The 17,664-nt window shown below is 41.3% G+C and overlaps 1 protein-coding gene across 2 annotated transcripts in view; it reads right to left on the minus strand.

Moving 5' to 3' along the window:
• Positions 1–17,664, minus strand: part of ADCK1 (aarF domain containing kinase 1) — a gene marked incomplete at its 5' end in the record, with an annotated part of 130,280 nt that overhangs the window by 53,161 nt on the left and 59,455 nt on the right. Inside the window, one exon of one of the 2 annotated variants that reach the window (XM_081313168.1) lies at positions 7,580–7,783. The exons of the other annotated variant lie outside the window; for it this stretch is intronic. Within the exon in view, the coding sequence (XP_081169294.1) occupies positions 7,580–7,783 (204 nt within the window). The remainder of the gene's footprint in view (positions 1–7,579; positions 7,784–17,664) is intronic. 2 annotated transcript variants of the gene reach the window in all.

Below are 17,664 nucleotides of genomic sequence, written 5' to 3' on the forward strand. Positions count from 1 at the left end.
AACAAATAATAAAGGTGATAACGGACACCCTTGTCTTGTGCCCTTCTCAATATTGCATACTTCAGTCAGACTATTGTTAACTATTATTCGGGCAGTTTGTTTTTGATATAATGCCCTAATTGGTTGCAAAAATTTATCCCCAAAATTCATTTTTTCTAAAACTTTCATCAAAAATTGCCAATTCAATTGATCAAAAGCTTTTTCAGCATCTAGAAAAATTAGCGCCGCAGGGATCTGGTTGTTCCTTTCCAAAAACTCCACCACATCAACTATATGCCTCACATTATTTTTCATTTGTCTACCACTAATAAACCCGGTTTGATCCCCATGAATCACCTGTTGCAGAACCCTCATCAATCTATTAGCTAACACCTTGGCAAATATCTTATAATCTGTATTTAAAAGTGATATCGGTCTATAGTTTTTTACTTGAGTAGCATCTTGATCTTCCTTCGGAATCAGAGAAATAAAAGCAGTTCTCCAAGACGGAGGCACCTTTCCCCCCCTCTGAATTGTCTGAAACAATTCCTTTAACGGCTTTATCAGCTCCAATTGTAGATTTTTGTAATAAACCGCAGTCAGACCATCCGTACCTGGCGCTTTATCCACCTTCAGTTCCTTAATTGCTACAAGAATTTCTTCTTCTGTTATCAATTGATTAATCTCCTCCTTTTGTTCTTGCGTAAGAACCGGGATGCTAGCATTCTTCAGATATACATCAATGTCTTTTTCATTAATCTTCTCCTTAGCATATAGTTTAGAATAAAAATCCACAAAGGCTTCCTTAATAAGATCCTGTTGAAACACAACCTTTCCCTTATATTCAATTTTATCTATATTAGAAGCCCTTTGCTTTTTCCTTAACCTGTAGGCTAGCCATCTACCTGGCTTATTAGCATTGCAAAAAGTATTATGCCTAACAAAGCGTAGATTGGTTGCCACTTGATCAGCCATCAACTTATCAAATTGTCCTCTTAATAGGTTAATAACCTCCTTAATCTTCACATCCAATGGGTTCAAAATTAGGGCCTTTTCTTTTTCCCTAATTTCATTCTCCAGTTCTTTCCTTCTGACTTCCAAAGTATGTCTGTATTTATTATTCATATATATCAACACCCCTCTCATGTAGGCCTTGCTAGCATCCCAAACCATATCCATAGAAGTATCCTTATTCATATTAATTTCAAAGAAATCCTTCATCTGCTGTTTACATTCTTCCACATTTCTCTGATTTCTAAACAAATTCTCATTTACGCGCCAAGAGCGCCTATCCCTATTGTCCTTATTGATCTCTAACCAAACTGGACTATGATCAGAAATAGTTCTTGCACAGATCTTTACCTTCTTGATCCTAGAAAAAAAGTCATTACACAGTAGTTTTATATTTTTCACAATACATGTCAGATTATAGGTTTTGTAAATTGTTACTGCGGATCTCATACATTATATATATATATTAACCTTAAATAACTCCATTTTATATTCCAACTTAATATTTTCTCTAAAAAATAAAGCAAAAGAAATCTCTCCCCATATCTTATCTGCTATTTATAAACAAATCTTTAAAGCTTTGTCATTCAGCACTAATTTTCTTTTTTAAAAAGTTTCATTAATAACTACCGCAAGCTACAACATCTGTATTTTAACCCTGGTCACTTTATATTATTTTTAAACATGCACGCGCATGCGCAAAAAATGTTTTGCGCATGCGCAAAATGTTTTTTGCGCATGCGCGGACGCACGCGATTGCCATTTTTTTTAAAAGTGAGATGGAACCGGTTCCCGGTTGCCCGACGGCGACGGCCCGTCTGCAAAGCTGCCGCTTTCAGCAGCTTTGCAGACGGGCCGCGGCAGCTTCCTCAAAGAGCAGCGCCCCTGCCCATTCTGAGAGGTGCGCGCGGACCTCTCCGAACGACCGGAGGTGCGCATGCACCTCCCCAAACCTTTGGAGAGGTGCGCGCGTAGCTCCGCGCGAACGGGCAGAGGTGCCGCTCTTTGAGGAAGCTGTAGCGGCCCGTCTCCGAAGCTGCCGCTTTCGGCAGCTTTGCAGACGGGCCGCGGCAGCTTTCTCAAAAAGCGGCACCTCTGCCCGTTCGCGCGGAGGTACGCGTGCACCTCTCCAAAGGTTTGAGGAGGTGCGCGCGCACCTACGGTCATTCGGAGAGGTGCGCGCGCACCTCTCAGAATGGGCAGGGGCGCTGCTCTTTGAGGAAGCTGCCGCGGCCCGTCTGCAAAGCTGCCGAAAGCGGCAGCTTCGGAGACGGGCCGCGACAGCTTCCTCAAAGAGCGGCACCTCTGCCCGTTCGCGCGGAGGTATGCGCGCACCTCTCCAAAGGTTTGGGGAGGTGCGCGCGCACCTCTGCCCATTCGGGGAGGTGCGCGCGCACCTCTCCAAACGGGCGGTGCCACTCTCCATTTGGAGAGGTGCGCGCGCACCACTGCCGGTTCAAAGAGGTGCGCGCGCACCGGGCGGCTGGGAGCCGCAGGAGACGGCTCAAAGAGCCGCATGCGGCTCCGGAGCCGCGGGTTGCCGACCTGTGGTCTAGTGGTTAAAGCACCAAGCATTCAGCCTTTGATATTCCCACCCAGAAACACTATAGCTTTCCGGCAAAAAAATATATTCTATTTGTAGGTGTTAAAAACACCAGAAATAAAATCCAAACTCTAGGAGATACAGCCAGTTATTTTCAGGGAACTGAGTCCATCAACAATAGCAAATTTAATATTATGTGCCAAGCAGGTATCTGAATTATATTTTTGAAATAATTTATGATCCACACTATCCCCCCAAAAAACTATCAATGACAAGTAATGAAATATTTTATGATCCAGATTATTTTAAAAAAACATTATTGAGGTGTATTCAATGATCAACAGATAGGAAATACTTTGTATTTCATCTTCCAAACAAAATCTGTCAGAGAAATACCAAAGTCATCTCAGCTTATAACAATTCAGAACCATAATCCATCTCCTTTTTGCCTTGCCTCTTTTTGCTTATTCATTCTTTCCTTTCCCATTTATTTTCTTCCTGATCTTTTATTGTTTTCTTTCCATCTCTTTAAAACTAAATGTCTACCTGGCACAGACCATGAGAGCGAAGGAATGCTAAGAAGAAAATCTGTGGCTGAGAAGAGATTCAGGCTTCCTCACTGGGAATTAATGAGGCGTGGAGGGCTCTTTTTGGTTCTTGAAATGCTGAAAAAGACTGGGATGGCTCACTGGCAACTGAAAATGTATTTATCCCAGAAGAAAAAAGTCCCTGTCACAAAAATCATGTTCAGTCAAAGGCCTATGAGCAGAGCTAAACAAAACTAAATGCTTTCTTTATGCACAGCATAGGTTAAGATGGAAGCCATTTTGGGGGGGGGGGTAGCCAAAATAATACAAGTTGTGTGTAGACAAGATGTTTGTTTGTTTATTTATTTATTTATTTATTTATTTATTTATTTATTTATTTATTAGTTGAATTTATATACCGCCCTATTCCCAAAGGACTCAGGGCGGTTCACAGGGCAGTTAAAACAATACAAAAAGAGAATAAAATGGAATTAAATTAATACAAGCCCACAATTCATAATAACAATAAAATTAAAATTTTAAAATTAATTTAATATAATTTAATATGATTTAATATAAAATACTTTAAAATTTAAAATCCCTCAGTCCAGGCCAGACAATTTGAACAACCAGGTTTTTAAGTCCCGGCAAAACGAGCGAAGGTCGGGGGCAGTCCGAAGCTCCATCGGCAGTTCGGCAGTTCGTTCCAAAGGGCGGGCGCATTGATCCATGATTCACTTATCCATGGCTAACTCCCCTATAAGATGACTCTGGGCGGCTTACAAATAATGCAAATAATGTCAAATAACTTAATTTCTTGAGTTGTATGACAACTAAACCAGAAACTAACTACATAGGCTAAGTTTGCCCAGCAGTAGGGCTAGAACATGGTTGACTTATTTGAGAGTTATATATTATGAGATATAGCCACTCAATGAAGTTTCATTTGTATGACAGAGATTCACTGCATGAATTCAGTGCACACAAATGTCTTCTAATAGCCACCAAAATTGTATTCCTCCAAATATAGAAAACATCTCCAGGTTTGGGCACTTTCTCTGGTTATCTTGTTATTCCTGCTGCTGGTTTAGGTACAACCTTTCCTAAACTGACCCAGATTGTTGGGGGCAATAAGCTGACTTTGTAATAATGATGCTTGGGGGCCCCCGAAAGCCCTAATAAGTAGGCATATACATAGAATGAAGGCTATTGCTAAGCACATTGGTTTGTGCTTAAATTGTAAGCCGCCCTGAGTTTTCGGAGAAGGGCGGGATATAAATGGGATTAAAATAAATAAATAAATAAATAAATTAAAGACTTGGAATATGACCATCAGTGAAGAGGAAGACAGAGGAAGCAAAGAGAGCCTGAAAGTCAGTGTAATTCCCAGTTCCCAAGAGTTAACAATGACACAGCTTTTTTTATACCCAATGGCCTCAGTGTGAAAGGCAGCAACGATTTATGTTGTTATTACAGGGATTTATTTATTTTTCACTTAGGGGTTAATTAAGGAGCATGAAAATGTAAAGGGCTGACAGTGCTTATCTGGAAATGGTAAAATGCAGTGAGAAGCAGCACAAACTGCCCATGAATAGCTTTCTGCCAACAACTTTTCTGCTGCTTTTAGCTAAAGCTGCTCTTCAAAGGGAAGAAAGCTCAATGGCTCTGTCATAGATAATATGTGTTGCCTGACTGCTGCTCCCATGTTTTATGAGTCTACAATTTCATTTGTATTTGCTCTGTTTTCTGATGGAATGCAGAGTTTGGTAGGAGTCATTTGGCAAAACTGAGATCAGATGAGGCCTGTGCAGAAGATGGCAACCAATTTGTTCAGGGTCTAGAACACTTTCTCTTGGAAAAAGAACTAGAACTTTGGGGAGTTTAATTTAGAATTGAGACTGGGACATGACTGAGATGTATAAAATCATGCATGCTTAGAACACGTAGATATGGAAAAGGTTTTTCTCTCTCTGGAAATAGGTTTAGAAGAGACAGCAGAAAGAAATTCTTCACGCAATATATAATTAATCTGTGGCATTTGTTACCACAAGGTGTATGATAGCCACTTACTTCATGATTTAAACAGGGATAAGTTTCTGGAGGGCAGGCTTATTGAGGGCTATTGGGCTTGAAGACCTAATGTTACCTCTTGGTTACAGACAGCATAATACTATTTGCAAGGAAACGGCGATGGGAGACTGTTGATCACTTAAGAAACAAAAATTTGGACTATGATAAGTTTGGCCAGAACCAGCAGAGCTATTTCTACGATCTTCTGCTTATAAGTTCTACGTCAGAGGTACAAAAAGTGAAAGAACTTTCTAAAAAGATGAATTTCTCTCAGCAGCAGAACTTTCGAAACATTGAAAGTCAGGAATCTGAATTGACAGTGATTGAGCAAAACAGGCATGCTTATCAAATGTCCAAGCCATGATGGTCTCTTAGCTAACAGGTATTTAAAAGGGAGATTACTGTCACTTTGATGAGTTTGTAAGGAAGCAAGGGCTCCACCTGCATTTTCTACTTCCTCTATGAGAAATCTGTCTTAAATTTTATGAGCTGCCACATACGAAAATCACTTCAGCCAAAGTGTTTTCCTCAGTGAAGTCTCTAACATTTTGGAGACCTGTTCTGTCTGCACTATATTAATTTATTTACTTATACATTGATAAAGACCATCTAATTCCAAAAAGAATCTGTGCAGTTTATACAATATCATACATGTAAGTAAAACACAGTTAAAAATATAACAAAACATAACTGCCTGGGACAACAATAACATTAACAAAAGCAGGACAAGAAGCAACGGATGGAAACTAGTCAAGGAGAGAAGCAACCTAGAACTAAGGAGAAACTTCCTGACACTTAGAACAATTAACCAATGGAACAACCTGCCTCCAGAAGCTGAGAATGCTTCAACACTGGAAGTTTTTAAGAAGAGACTGGCCAGCCATTTGTCTGAAATGGTATAGGGTTTCCTGCATGAGCAGGGGGTTGGATTAGATGGCCTCCAAGGTCCCTTCCAACTTATTATTATTATTATAACAACAATGGCAGGAGCTCCACATGCACCTTAACTCCAGGCCTGAGACCAAAGCTATGTCTTAAAGGACTTCTAGAACGCTTGGAAAGGGGAGATAATATGGTCATGATGATGATACGATAGGAGTAATAAACGTGTCTCTGAATCCTGCTTTGTTGCAACTATGTCCCTTTCTACCGTAGTTGCTTCTGGGATTTGCTCAGTCAGAGACCTGCTGCAGCAAAACATGGCAGCTCAGTGTTAAAGGGCCACAAGCCATTCTGTGCTAATTAGGCAGAAGGCCTGCCATGATTAGCCAGGCTAGATCATTTTTACTGCATTGCAGTCTGTCAGATTGTTTTGCCTACCTTTTGTATATCTCCCAATGATCCTCCTGTGCCTCTATATCTTAGCACTCCTGGGTTGTTTTTTTACTCTGTCATTATTATTTAAAATAACTCAAGGTGGCAAAGAAATCTAATACTCCTTCTTCCTCTTAATTTTCCCCACCACAACAATCTTGTGAGATGAGTTAGGCTGAGAGAGAATGATTGACCCAAAGTCATCCAGCCAGCTTTCAGGGCTAAGATGGGACTAAAAGTCACAGTGCCCTGGTTTTTAGATCAGCACTTTAACCATTAGACTACACTGGCTCACTTGTCCCACAACTGCATTAGGTAAATTCTTTAGCATATGAAGTAGGCTCAGCATTCAATTCACTGTGGGGCAGTTTTAAAACTGCTGCCAATCAGATCACTTCTTTGGATTTAACTTAAGGACACAATGTGACCCCAAATTGGCATCAGTCTTATCAAGTAATTGGATTCCTGACAGATCTTTCCTTTTTTGTTCTATTTATGCCACTCATCTATTCTACATTCCAGGTTCAGCAATTCACTCCTGGATCCTTTTGAACTAACTGGACTTTTATAATAAAGACTTTAATAGCACTGTTTGCAGTAAATACTGTCGGTCCTGAAAGAAAACTCCTACAGCTAGCCTTAATAAGACATGTCACCCTGACTTCTTGAACTGAGTGTTAGGGGGAGGAACCCACTAAATTAATATATACAAAATAATGCAGTCCGTTTATCCTGTCACTGACAATTGTGCAAGCTTTAACAGATTTTCTGTGACAATCACCCACTGAACATGATACAAAGCAATCAAAACAAAGAGAACTAGAAAAAAGAGCCAGCGTTTTAAAAGACCAAATAGTTCATTTTATGCACTGCAAAAAAATAAGACAAAATACACACACACACACACACAAAGAAAACCGATATGGGAGTATTTCTGCAGCAGAAGTACTATTTTGTGTTGAGGAAAGCGCTTGTAACCTGCAGGGAGTGAAAAGCAGCAGAAAATGTATAACTGTTATGTATATAACTGTGTCTTTTTAATAGAAAACCAGTAAGCGGGCTCCTAAGACTAATCAAACTACATTCTGCTGTCTTGCTTGAATGACAGCCAAGAAAGGCCAATTGCCTGACATACCCCTTTGCCTAGGTCCTCCTGGATCACTTGCTCGATTTCCTGCCTGCTGCTCTGAGGAGCTTGGCTGTGCAAAATCTTGAGGGTGCGGGTGTATTCCTCAGGCAAGAGGTAATCAAGAGCCCCCAGATGCTGCCCTACTTTGATGAAGGTGCCTCGGTTGGCACAGCATAAATCTCGGAGACGTTCTGCAGAACGCAGATGCACCTGCAAAGAGAAAAGAAGGGGGGGAGGGAGAAACTCTGAACCTTTGCTTGAAACCTTTTCTCCAAATTGTATACTGCATCCTTCCATACATCCTCTTCCAAGTCTTTGAGATATAATGGTAATCAGGAAGCTTCCTGAATTGGATCATTAGGATAGAAAGCATATTTCCGGAGGGGGAAAACAAGCCTCTCCCCTACTAAAAGAACCGTAGGTCAATATCCTTGTTTGCAATGCCTCCACCGCACCTGCATTATCCCCAAAAACATATCAGTAGGAGCTGACACCTACAGCATGTGCAGACTTTTAAATGTTTGGTTTGACGTATTTCCAGTCCCCCTGACATATTCCTTAAGGGTATTCAAAAATATGCAGCAAAAAGAAGTGCCCCTCAAGGTCTGGTGCTTAACAGCTGTTCCATTTCTGCTTGGATCCTCCATTTTACAAGCCTCTGTGAGCTTTCTTGGTATGGGCTGAGCCACGGCATGCCAAAGGGCAAGGTCACCACCAGGACTCCCTCAGAACAAACAGTATGCTTTCATCATGAAAAACCCCAGCCACGTGTAGTATGACCTTAGGAGGACAAAAGACCCTGTTTTATATATTTAACTCCTTGCCTGGACTGTTCATCCTGTTCCTCTCTGAATAGCAGAGATGCGAAAGGGGGAGAGAGAAAAAGAATCACCCCCCCAAAAAAAATGGAATGGAAAAGGTGCAGATGGAAATAAAAAAAAGAAGGGATGAAGTCAGAGCAGCTGGGCAGTTTGTCACAGTACAAGGAGTTCAACTCATTACAGGGAAACAGTTTTTATGCAGCTTGGATAATTGTCCTCGACACTGTCTCCAGCAGAGGAGAAGGGAGGGCGTGCAATCAGCAGCAGCCAAAATAGGGGAGGTCTATCTATAGCTTTCCAGAGTTAACCTGTACTCTAGGGGGAAAGAAACACAAGATGGGGTATATTTGAGAAGAAAAGAGGCCATCCTAGTCCCAAATCTTTATATTCTTAATAGCTCATGTTAATAAGCAAAAATATATTCCCTGTTGCTCTACAAAATATGCACGAAGGCGAGGCTGCTGGGAACACACAGTACATGCCTATATACATTTAAATATGCTAATTTGTTCCCTAAAAATGCTGCCTCAAAAACATTTTTGATAGCCGTTTATTAGGAAGCATCAAGAAAATCACAACCCGCATCACTGCAAAGATATAGTAAAGTACTATCAGCCAACATGTTTGTCTAATTAGAGACAAGTGAATACATGCCTACTAATCCCATAAGTATCCTAGATTGAACAATAATGTTTAGCAATGTGTTTAGAAGAGGCACATTGATTTATTTTATTTTATTTATTTATTTTATTAAATTTTTATACCGCCCTTCTCCCGAAGGACTCAGGGCGGTGAACAGGGCATATAATAAAAATACAAAAATACAAAAGTTAAAATAGAATTAAATTAATGCCCAAGATAAAACAATAAAATATACAAATATTTAAAACCCTAAATTAACTCCCCATCAGGCCAGGCCAGCTTGTTCGAATAGGTGGGTCTTTAACCCGCGCCGGAAGGAGCGGAGATCCGGTGCCATCCGGAGCTCAACCGGCAGTTGATTCCACAGAGCCGGGGCGCCCACAGAGAAGGCCCTCCCCCTGGGGGCCACCAGCCGGCATTCTCTGACCGGAGGCACCCTGAGGAGGCCCTCTCTGTGGGAACGCACAGGGCGGAGGGGAGTTGACGCCGGCAGCAGGTGGTCCCCGAGGTATTCCGGACCCATGCCATGTAAGGACTTAAAAACCTTTCTTGAATGCTGAGACAGAAGGAGAAGCCACAGAACACACTTCAGGTATTATCTCAAAAGACGGTGTGTGGAAATGTTCTTTGATCCCTAAAGGTCGCTGCATTTGCAAGTGGTGGCTGAAGAAACCAAAATGTGCGCACAACTACAGATAGTGCGCCAATTGTGAACCGCTCCTGATTTCAGCAACGGTTATTCACACCGCACTTCTCATGCACTCAGTTGGTAAAAACAGTGACACCTGGCATGTTCAGAATGCAAGGGACAGGGATCATATATTGCCTGTATTGAAAGATCACACTGGCTGCCATTTGCTTATTGGTCACAGTTTAAAGTGCTTCTGTTGACTTTTGAAGTCTTAAATGGCTTAGAGCCCAATTATCTAAGGCAAAGGTCCCCAACCTTTTGGGTATCCATGGAGAAAGGTTTTTCCCCGGATCAGAGAGTGTGTGGTGTTGTGTGCTGCCTGCATCCCACTGATGGGGCTTTGCTTGTCTGTGTGGACCGGTTGCTGGCATTACGCGGACTGATACTGGTCCATGGACTGGGGGTTGGGGACCCCTGATCTAAGGGACTGCCTTTACCACTACAAAGCTCTCTTAATTCCTCAGATCAGCAAAGATCTTTATCAAGACACATCTCTGCCAGATGGCCTACTACTTGGATAAACAGGAGGGAATCTTCCCTTGTATATCTCCCAAGCGATAGAATATCTCCCTAAGAAAGTATAGTAACTTGAATTAAGGTTCAACACATGCCAAATAAAATGCACAAAATACAGCAAGAGTAGTGAATGGATGTCCTTGTTGAAAATTACCATGAATATTATTTCAAGGTTGCATGATTTTCCTTGGTATGGCTTAAGCTACTTTCAGAGGGAAAAATCCTATAGCTCTTCAAAGGCTGAACTAACCAGAACAAACTGTGTAAAAATAAAAGAATGGAACTGTACAATTAAGCCTATTATAACACTGGAAGTATGGAAAAAACAAACATATTAAAGAAGACAACTGTAAGAAGATATTGAATAAGGAAAAAAAAATCCAAGCATAGTAATTGTTAAGGGTTTGAACGGATAGTATTATCATCATCATCAAAATTTATACAATTTTGGTTTGGATGGATGATTTGTAAACTCTTGTATGTAATGACGTAGAAAGCATATTACCATGCAGTGGATGGTAATGGAGCATACAGAGGATCACGTTGGCAACATAGTTAAAGATGAATCACCATGAACTCAACACTGAAGTTGAATAGTTATTAAATCATTTAATTGATGTTCCAAAGGAAAAGAGACCCCTTCATGGTTTACTGCCTTGTCGTGGCGAAGGGGCTTGCATAATTCAATGAAGCTATGCGCTATGCCGTATAGGGCCACCCAAGACGGACAGGTCATAGCAGAGAGTTCTGACAAAAGGTGATCCACTGGAGAAGGAAATGGCAACCCACTCCAGTATCTTTGCCATGAAAACCCTATGGACAGTACCAAAAGGCAAAAAGATATGACGCTGGAAGATGAGCCCCTCAGGTCGGAAGGCATCCAATATGCTACTGGGGAAGAGCAGAGGGCTAGTACTAGTAGCCCCAGAAAGAATGAAGCGACTGGGCCAAAGCCGAAAGGATGCTCAGCTGTGGATGTGTCTGGTGGTGAAAGGAAAGTCCGATGCTGTAAAGATTTTTTCTCCATAGGAACCTGGAATGTAAGATCCATGAATCAAGGAAAGCTGGATGTGGTCAAACAAGAGATGACAAGACTGAACATCGACATCTTAGGAATCAGCGAACTAAAATGGACAGGAATGGGTGAATTTAATTCAGATGACCATCAGGTATACTACTGTGGGCAAGAATCCCTCAGAAGAAATGGAGTAGCCTTCATAGTCAATAAAAGAGTACGAAAAGCAATACTGGGATACAATCCCCAAAATGACAGAATGATCTCAGTTCGAATCCAAGGCAAACCATTCAATATCACAGTAGTCCAAGTCTATGCCCCAACCACTGGTGTTGAAGAGGATGAAATTGACCGGTTCTATGAAGCCCTACAGCACCTTAAACTAAAGCCATCCCAAAGAAAGAGAAATGTAAGAAAGCAAAATGGCTGTCTGGGGAAGCTTTGCAAATAGCTGAGGAAAGGAGGGAAGCAAAAGGCAAGGGAGAAAAAAAAAGATACACCCAATTGAATGCAGAATTCCAGAGAATAGCGAGAAGAGATAAGAATGGCTTCTTAAATGAACAATGCAAAGAAATAGAAGAAAACAATAGAATAGGGAGGACCAGAGATCTTTTCAAGAAAATTGGAGAGATGAAAGGAACGTTTCATGCAAAAATGGGCATGATAAAGGACCAAAATGGCAGGGACCTAACAAAGGCAGAAGAGATTAAGAAGAGGTGGCAAAATTACACAAAAGAACTATACAAAAACGAGCTTAACGTCCCTGATAAACACAATGAGGTGGTCACTGACCTCGAGCCAGACATCCTAGAATGTGAAGTGAAGTGGGCCTTAGAAAAGCTGAGCAACAACAAAGCTAGTGGAGGTGACAGTATTCCAGCTGAGCTATTCAAAATCTTAAAAGACGATGCAATAAAAGTGCTACACTCAATTTGCCAGCAAATTTGGAAAACTCAACAGTGGCCACAGGATTGGAAAAGATCAGTTTACATTCCAATTCCAAAGAAAGGCAGTGCCAAAGAATGTTCAAACTATCGCACCATTGCACTCATTTCTCATGCTAGTAAAGTTATGCTTAAAATCCTACAAGCTAGACTCCAGCAGTATGTGGATCGAGAACTACCAGAAGTACAGGCAGGATTTCGAAGAGGCAGAGGAACTAGAGATCAACTTGCCAACATACGCTGGATCATGGAGAAATGTAGAGATGGAGGTCAAGGATATGAAGGGACCGTGCGCAGAAAACTGCCTGCCTCAGTATCCTATTATCCACATGTCTATGAGCTCATTCCAATTAGCCTTGCCAAGGACTGCCAAGAACCAGCTAGATAAGGAAGACTCTGCCCTGGCTTGGATGTTTTGGATGTTCTCTAAGATTGACTAGGGAGTACACCAATAAACAATGCTTTTGCTGTGCATAGTTTCCTGCTTGTTAAACTGTATAAATACAATAAACTCTGCATAGGCAGACAGACATATTTGGGACACCCTGCATAGACTGGTATCTGAATCCCACAGAGAAAGCTAGGGAGTTCCAGAAAAACATCTACTTCTGCTTCATTGATTATGCTAAAGCCTTTGATTGTGTGGATCACAACAAACTGTGGCAAGTTCTTAAAGAGATGGGAGTACCAGACCATCTTATTTGTCTCTTGAGAAACTTATATGCCAGTCAAGAAGCAACAGTGAGAACTGGATACGGAACCACTGATTGGTTCAAAATTGGGAAAGGAGTCCGGCAAGGCTGTATACTGTCGCCCTGGCTATTTAACATATATGCAGAGCACATCGTGAGAAAGGCAGGGCTAGAGGAATCAAAAGTTGGAATTAAGATTGCCAGGAGAAATATCAACAACCTAAGATATGCAGATGATACCACTCTAATGAAAGAAAGTGAAGAGGAACTAAACAGCCTCTTGTTGCGGGTGAATAAGGAGAGTGCAGAAGTTGGCTTAAAAGTTATAATTTAGAAAACCAAGATCATGGCATCCGGCCCTCTCAATTCCTGGCAAATAGATGGGGAAGAAATGGAGGTAGTGACAGATTTTATTTTCCTGGGCTCCAAGATCCGCGCAGATGGGGACTGCAGCAAAGAAATTAAAAGACGCTTGCTCCTGGGGAGGAAAGCCATGGCAAATCTAGACAGCACACTAAAAAGCAGAGACATCACCCTGCCAACAAAAGTGTGTATAGTCAAGGCTATGGTCTTCCCAGTTGCAATGTATGGCTGTGAAAGTTGGACCATAAGAAAGGCTGAGCGCCAAAGAATTGAGGCCTTTGAACTATGGTGCTGGAGAAGACTCCTGCGAGTCCCTTGGACTGCAAGGCGATCAAACCAGTCAGTCCTAGAGAAGATCAACCCTGACTGCTCTTTAGAAGGCCAGATCCTGAAGTTGAAACTCAAATACTTTGGCCACCTAATGAGAAGGAAGGACTCACTGGAGAAGAGCCTAATGCTGGGAAAGATTGAGCGCAAGAGAAGAAGGGGACCACAGAGAAAGAGGTGGCTGGATGGAGTCACTGAAGCAGTAGGCGTGAGCCTAAATGGACTCCAGAAGATGGTAGAGGATAGGAAGGCCTGGAGGAACGTTGTCCATAGGGTCGCGATGGGTCGGACACGACTTCGCAACTAACAACAAGAAGGAAAAGAGATCAGGTTAATAAAGATTATTTATTTATTTGTTTGTTTAATATACCACCCATTTTGCTCTTTGCGGTGACATTATATTTGCAGTACAGTAGAAAGTCTGTTATAAAGTTTAGGTGAAAAGGATTAGAAAATGTCATTAAAAAACAGAACTCAACTTTACAGTCCCAAGAAGATTCATAAGCTTATTGCAGCAGCTCTGAGGGGACAGAAGCAGAGCCTGGTCATTCTCCAATAGGACCCTCTATTTTGGACCTTGCAGCTTGTCCAGGTAGATGCTGTTCTCTGAGACCGAGGAACAGCCTTGGGATTCATCCAATGAAAAAATAGAGTTGCCCTCCACAATTTTCACTCTTCAGAGCTGAGCCCTTCTTGTAAGAAACTGCAGACTATAAACCAAACTGATTATTTCAAAATCCTGAAACAGGATTTGTGAGAGTAAGCTACTGGAAGAATTTTCATTAACTATTAGTTTTCTCAGTTAAAAGTAAACCACCCAATATTATATGTATTATGGCAACCCAGCTTCCCTTTGTAATGTGATTTCTTTTAGCCAAGCATGTTATTTGAATTTATTTATTTATTCAATGTCTAAGCTGCCCATCTCTCCTGGAGGCAGCTCTAGGCATCTAACAATAATTAAAAACCAATAAAAAGTTAAAATATTAAAGTCGTAAATAGTAACATCAAAATAATTTAAAATTGACAAAGATCCGGTGGAAGGAAACAAGATGCACCTGAGAGGGAGGTGGGATTTTATTTTGGTCTGTTAATCACCTCCAGAATTATGCACCCCCTATTGGGACCCCAGATCAGTTGGCAGAGCCAGGTCTTCACCCTTTCGAAGGCCAAAAAGATGGGTGTCGATCTTACCGTGTTCCAAAGTGCAGGAATCACAGCAGAAAAGGCTCTTCTCCTAGACCATGGCTACCTAAATTCCATGATTGAGAGGGTTCTCCATCCACCAGTTCCAAACACTGGGGGGATCTTTCCCTTTAACAGTCTGCCCTTTGGCTCCCACAGAAACCCATGCCTGTCACCACCTTTATGCATTGTCCCACCCACGATCTCCAGAGGTGATCTTCCCCCTCCCACCCTGACCTCTCAGAGCAAAGAGCTCTGCCATCCCCCTCTCTCATTCATTCCTTCAGACATCCTTGGGAGACAGATGAGGAAGGGAACCCCCAGAGTACTTTAGCTCAAGGTCTCAGACCAACATGGCTCCTACCTCTCCACTTTCCCCCCCCCCCAATATGCACAGCATCCTCCCTGCTAAGCTGGTCCCTCTCACTGCCCCGCTGGAGGAGTGCCGACTCATCCAACCCCTCCATTTGACTCTCACTCTGGGTAGAGGACCCCAAGCATCCACCACTGGCCAGTTAACCGTTCCCAGCCTCTCAATCAAGGAGTGGGCTTTCATTCTGTATTTCATTAGCCCAAATTTAGGATTAAAATATTGTGAGAACTTGCAATTATTAGAGAGGAGCAGTGAACACAGAGAGGTAAGAGACAGAATTGCTTTAGGTAGTGATCTTAAATAAATATGGGGGGGGGGAGGAGGCAAGAAACTCTTGTTCTCCAAAAGACATCAGTCTTTCGCAGCAAAAACAGCAGTTATAATGCTACTTAAATACCTATTCTTCTCATAGAAAAAAATAAGACAGATTCATTCCTTCTGTTCCTCCCTCAGGGAATATAATTCTGAATCTCTCCTCGTTTTATACACTGAAACCTCATCATGTTTCCCTCCTGCCTGAAGCTCAATCTGCTGATCTGAATTCTAAATGGGGTGGGGAGATGAATGAGGAATTACTCTCCCCACACAACTTCCTCTGTGCAGGTTGATTTAGTCTAAGAGAATGAAATGCCCAGATTACTCTGCACAGATGCATTCCTCTCTATCCCAATCCAATTGTGCCAACCCCACACTTGGAAGGCTAGCAAGAACACAATTCAGCAGAGGAAGAATGCTTACAGAAATAATTTTCCCCTTTCTCTCCATCACTATCACCATAGCCCTAGCCTACAAAGAAACACAGGCTGGAAATATTTACCTATGAAAAATGCTTGGCAGGAAAAATAAGTCCCATTAGATATATTACCAGCATTACTGATACTATACAACTGAGGAACAAGCTGACAGGAGCAACTCTCAGAAGCTGAGCACACAATAGGCTATGGTCCCAAGTCATAGGCTAGAAGTATCTACACTTTAAAGAAATTCCAGCTCTTTATGCAAATGGATAAACAGCATTCACTTAGATCAGGAGTAGGCAAGTTGAGGCATTCCAGATGGTGCTGAATTACCACTTCTAGCCAATATGGTCAGTGATAAGGGATTTTAGGAGTTGTACTTCAGCAACATCTGGAATGCTGCCAACTGTTTATCCCGACCTAGACAAAATGAACTTCCCTCTTGTCTGTACTGACTCTTAGTTTCTTCATCTGAGCAGGTCAGATTGAAGTAAACTGATTTTAACTTTCAGAGTTGCAAAATACCCTAAGAATGTCATGCCACCTGCTATAAATAATATCAACAATCATCCACCTATTAGCAGAAGCTGTTTCATTAGCCCTTCATCACAGCCATCTAGGCAAAACAAGTCCAGGAATGTAAGTAAATTTAAATTTAAAATTTAAGTTCATATTTTCAGAATCCCAACCACCAAGTGTCTAAGGTCAATGTGGTACTGTAAATATCATTTTCTTTTTGTGTCAGCCTGTGCAGTGGCAAATTTTCTTCTGGTCTAACAAAGTATTACAAACTAAGATGCAGTGGCACAAAACATGCTGTTACATTAAAATTTGAAGGATTGCCTACAGCAAGAATTAATGTTTGTGCTATAATTCACAAAGATTTATAATAATGTGATGCAGATAGATCACCTTTAGACATGAGGAAAATCCTTTTCTTTTTTTTTCCAAAGTGATTTTGCAAACTTTTACATCAGATTTCCAATACGAACCTTAAACTGAAAATATCATGCAGACCAGAGAGGATGACATTCGGGGATGCAATGGCCACCTATCTGCATCAAAAGCTTAAAGAAAGCCTCTGGTCACAGTTTAGCCTATGCCTATATCTTCTTCCATTGTCGCTTGATATATACACAGCCACATACTATCATCATTTTTTTGAAATGGTATAAGGTTTCCAGCCTGAGCAGGGGGTTGGACTAGAAGATCTCAAAGATCCCTTCCAACTCTATTATTATTATTATTGATCATCGCATAGTCAGCCAGATGTTCAGACTGGATTTGGTATTTTTGTCTACCTATCGAGTCCTTACCAAGGACCTGGGATAGCCAGATGTGGATGTTTGATGGTATTAGAGGTATCATCGCAGGATGGAAGCAGTTCCTAGTAAGGCCGCCTTTTTCAATTAACTAATGGCGAATTTGTCAATGCCAATGGTGTTCAAGTGGTGCTCCTGTTGTTTTGGGATTGCACCCAAGGCACCTATTACTATTGGTTGTTGTTGTTGTTGTTTGTTCCAAGCTTGGTCATTTGTGCCCTGATCAATTCTTATTTACTAATGAACTTGCAATTTTAATCTCCCTTTTACTAATTAAAAACATTTTCATTAGCTAACTTGATTTTGGATAAATAACTAATATAAGTATCTGTGCTGCAATTATTTATTATGGGAAAGTTTAAATGTGTATAGGAAGAGGCTGGTCTTTAAATATCAGTAAAACACAATAGATTCTTCATAGAAGGCATTTTTAGAAAAACTTGGTACCTTAGGTTTTATTTTG

The sequence above is a fragment of the Vipera berus genome (genome assembly GCF_964194415.1).
Source record: "Vipera berus genome assembly, chromosome: 1".
Classification (NCBI taxonomy): Eukaryota; Metazoa; Chordata; class Lepidosauria; order Squamata; family Viperidae; genus Vipera; species Vipera berus.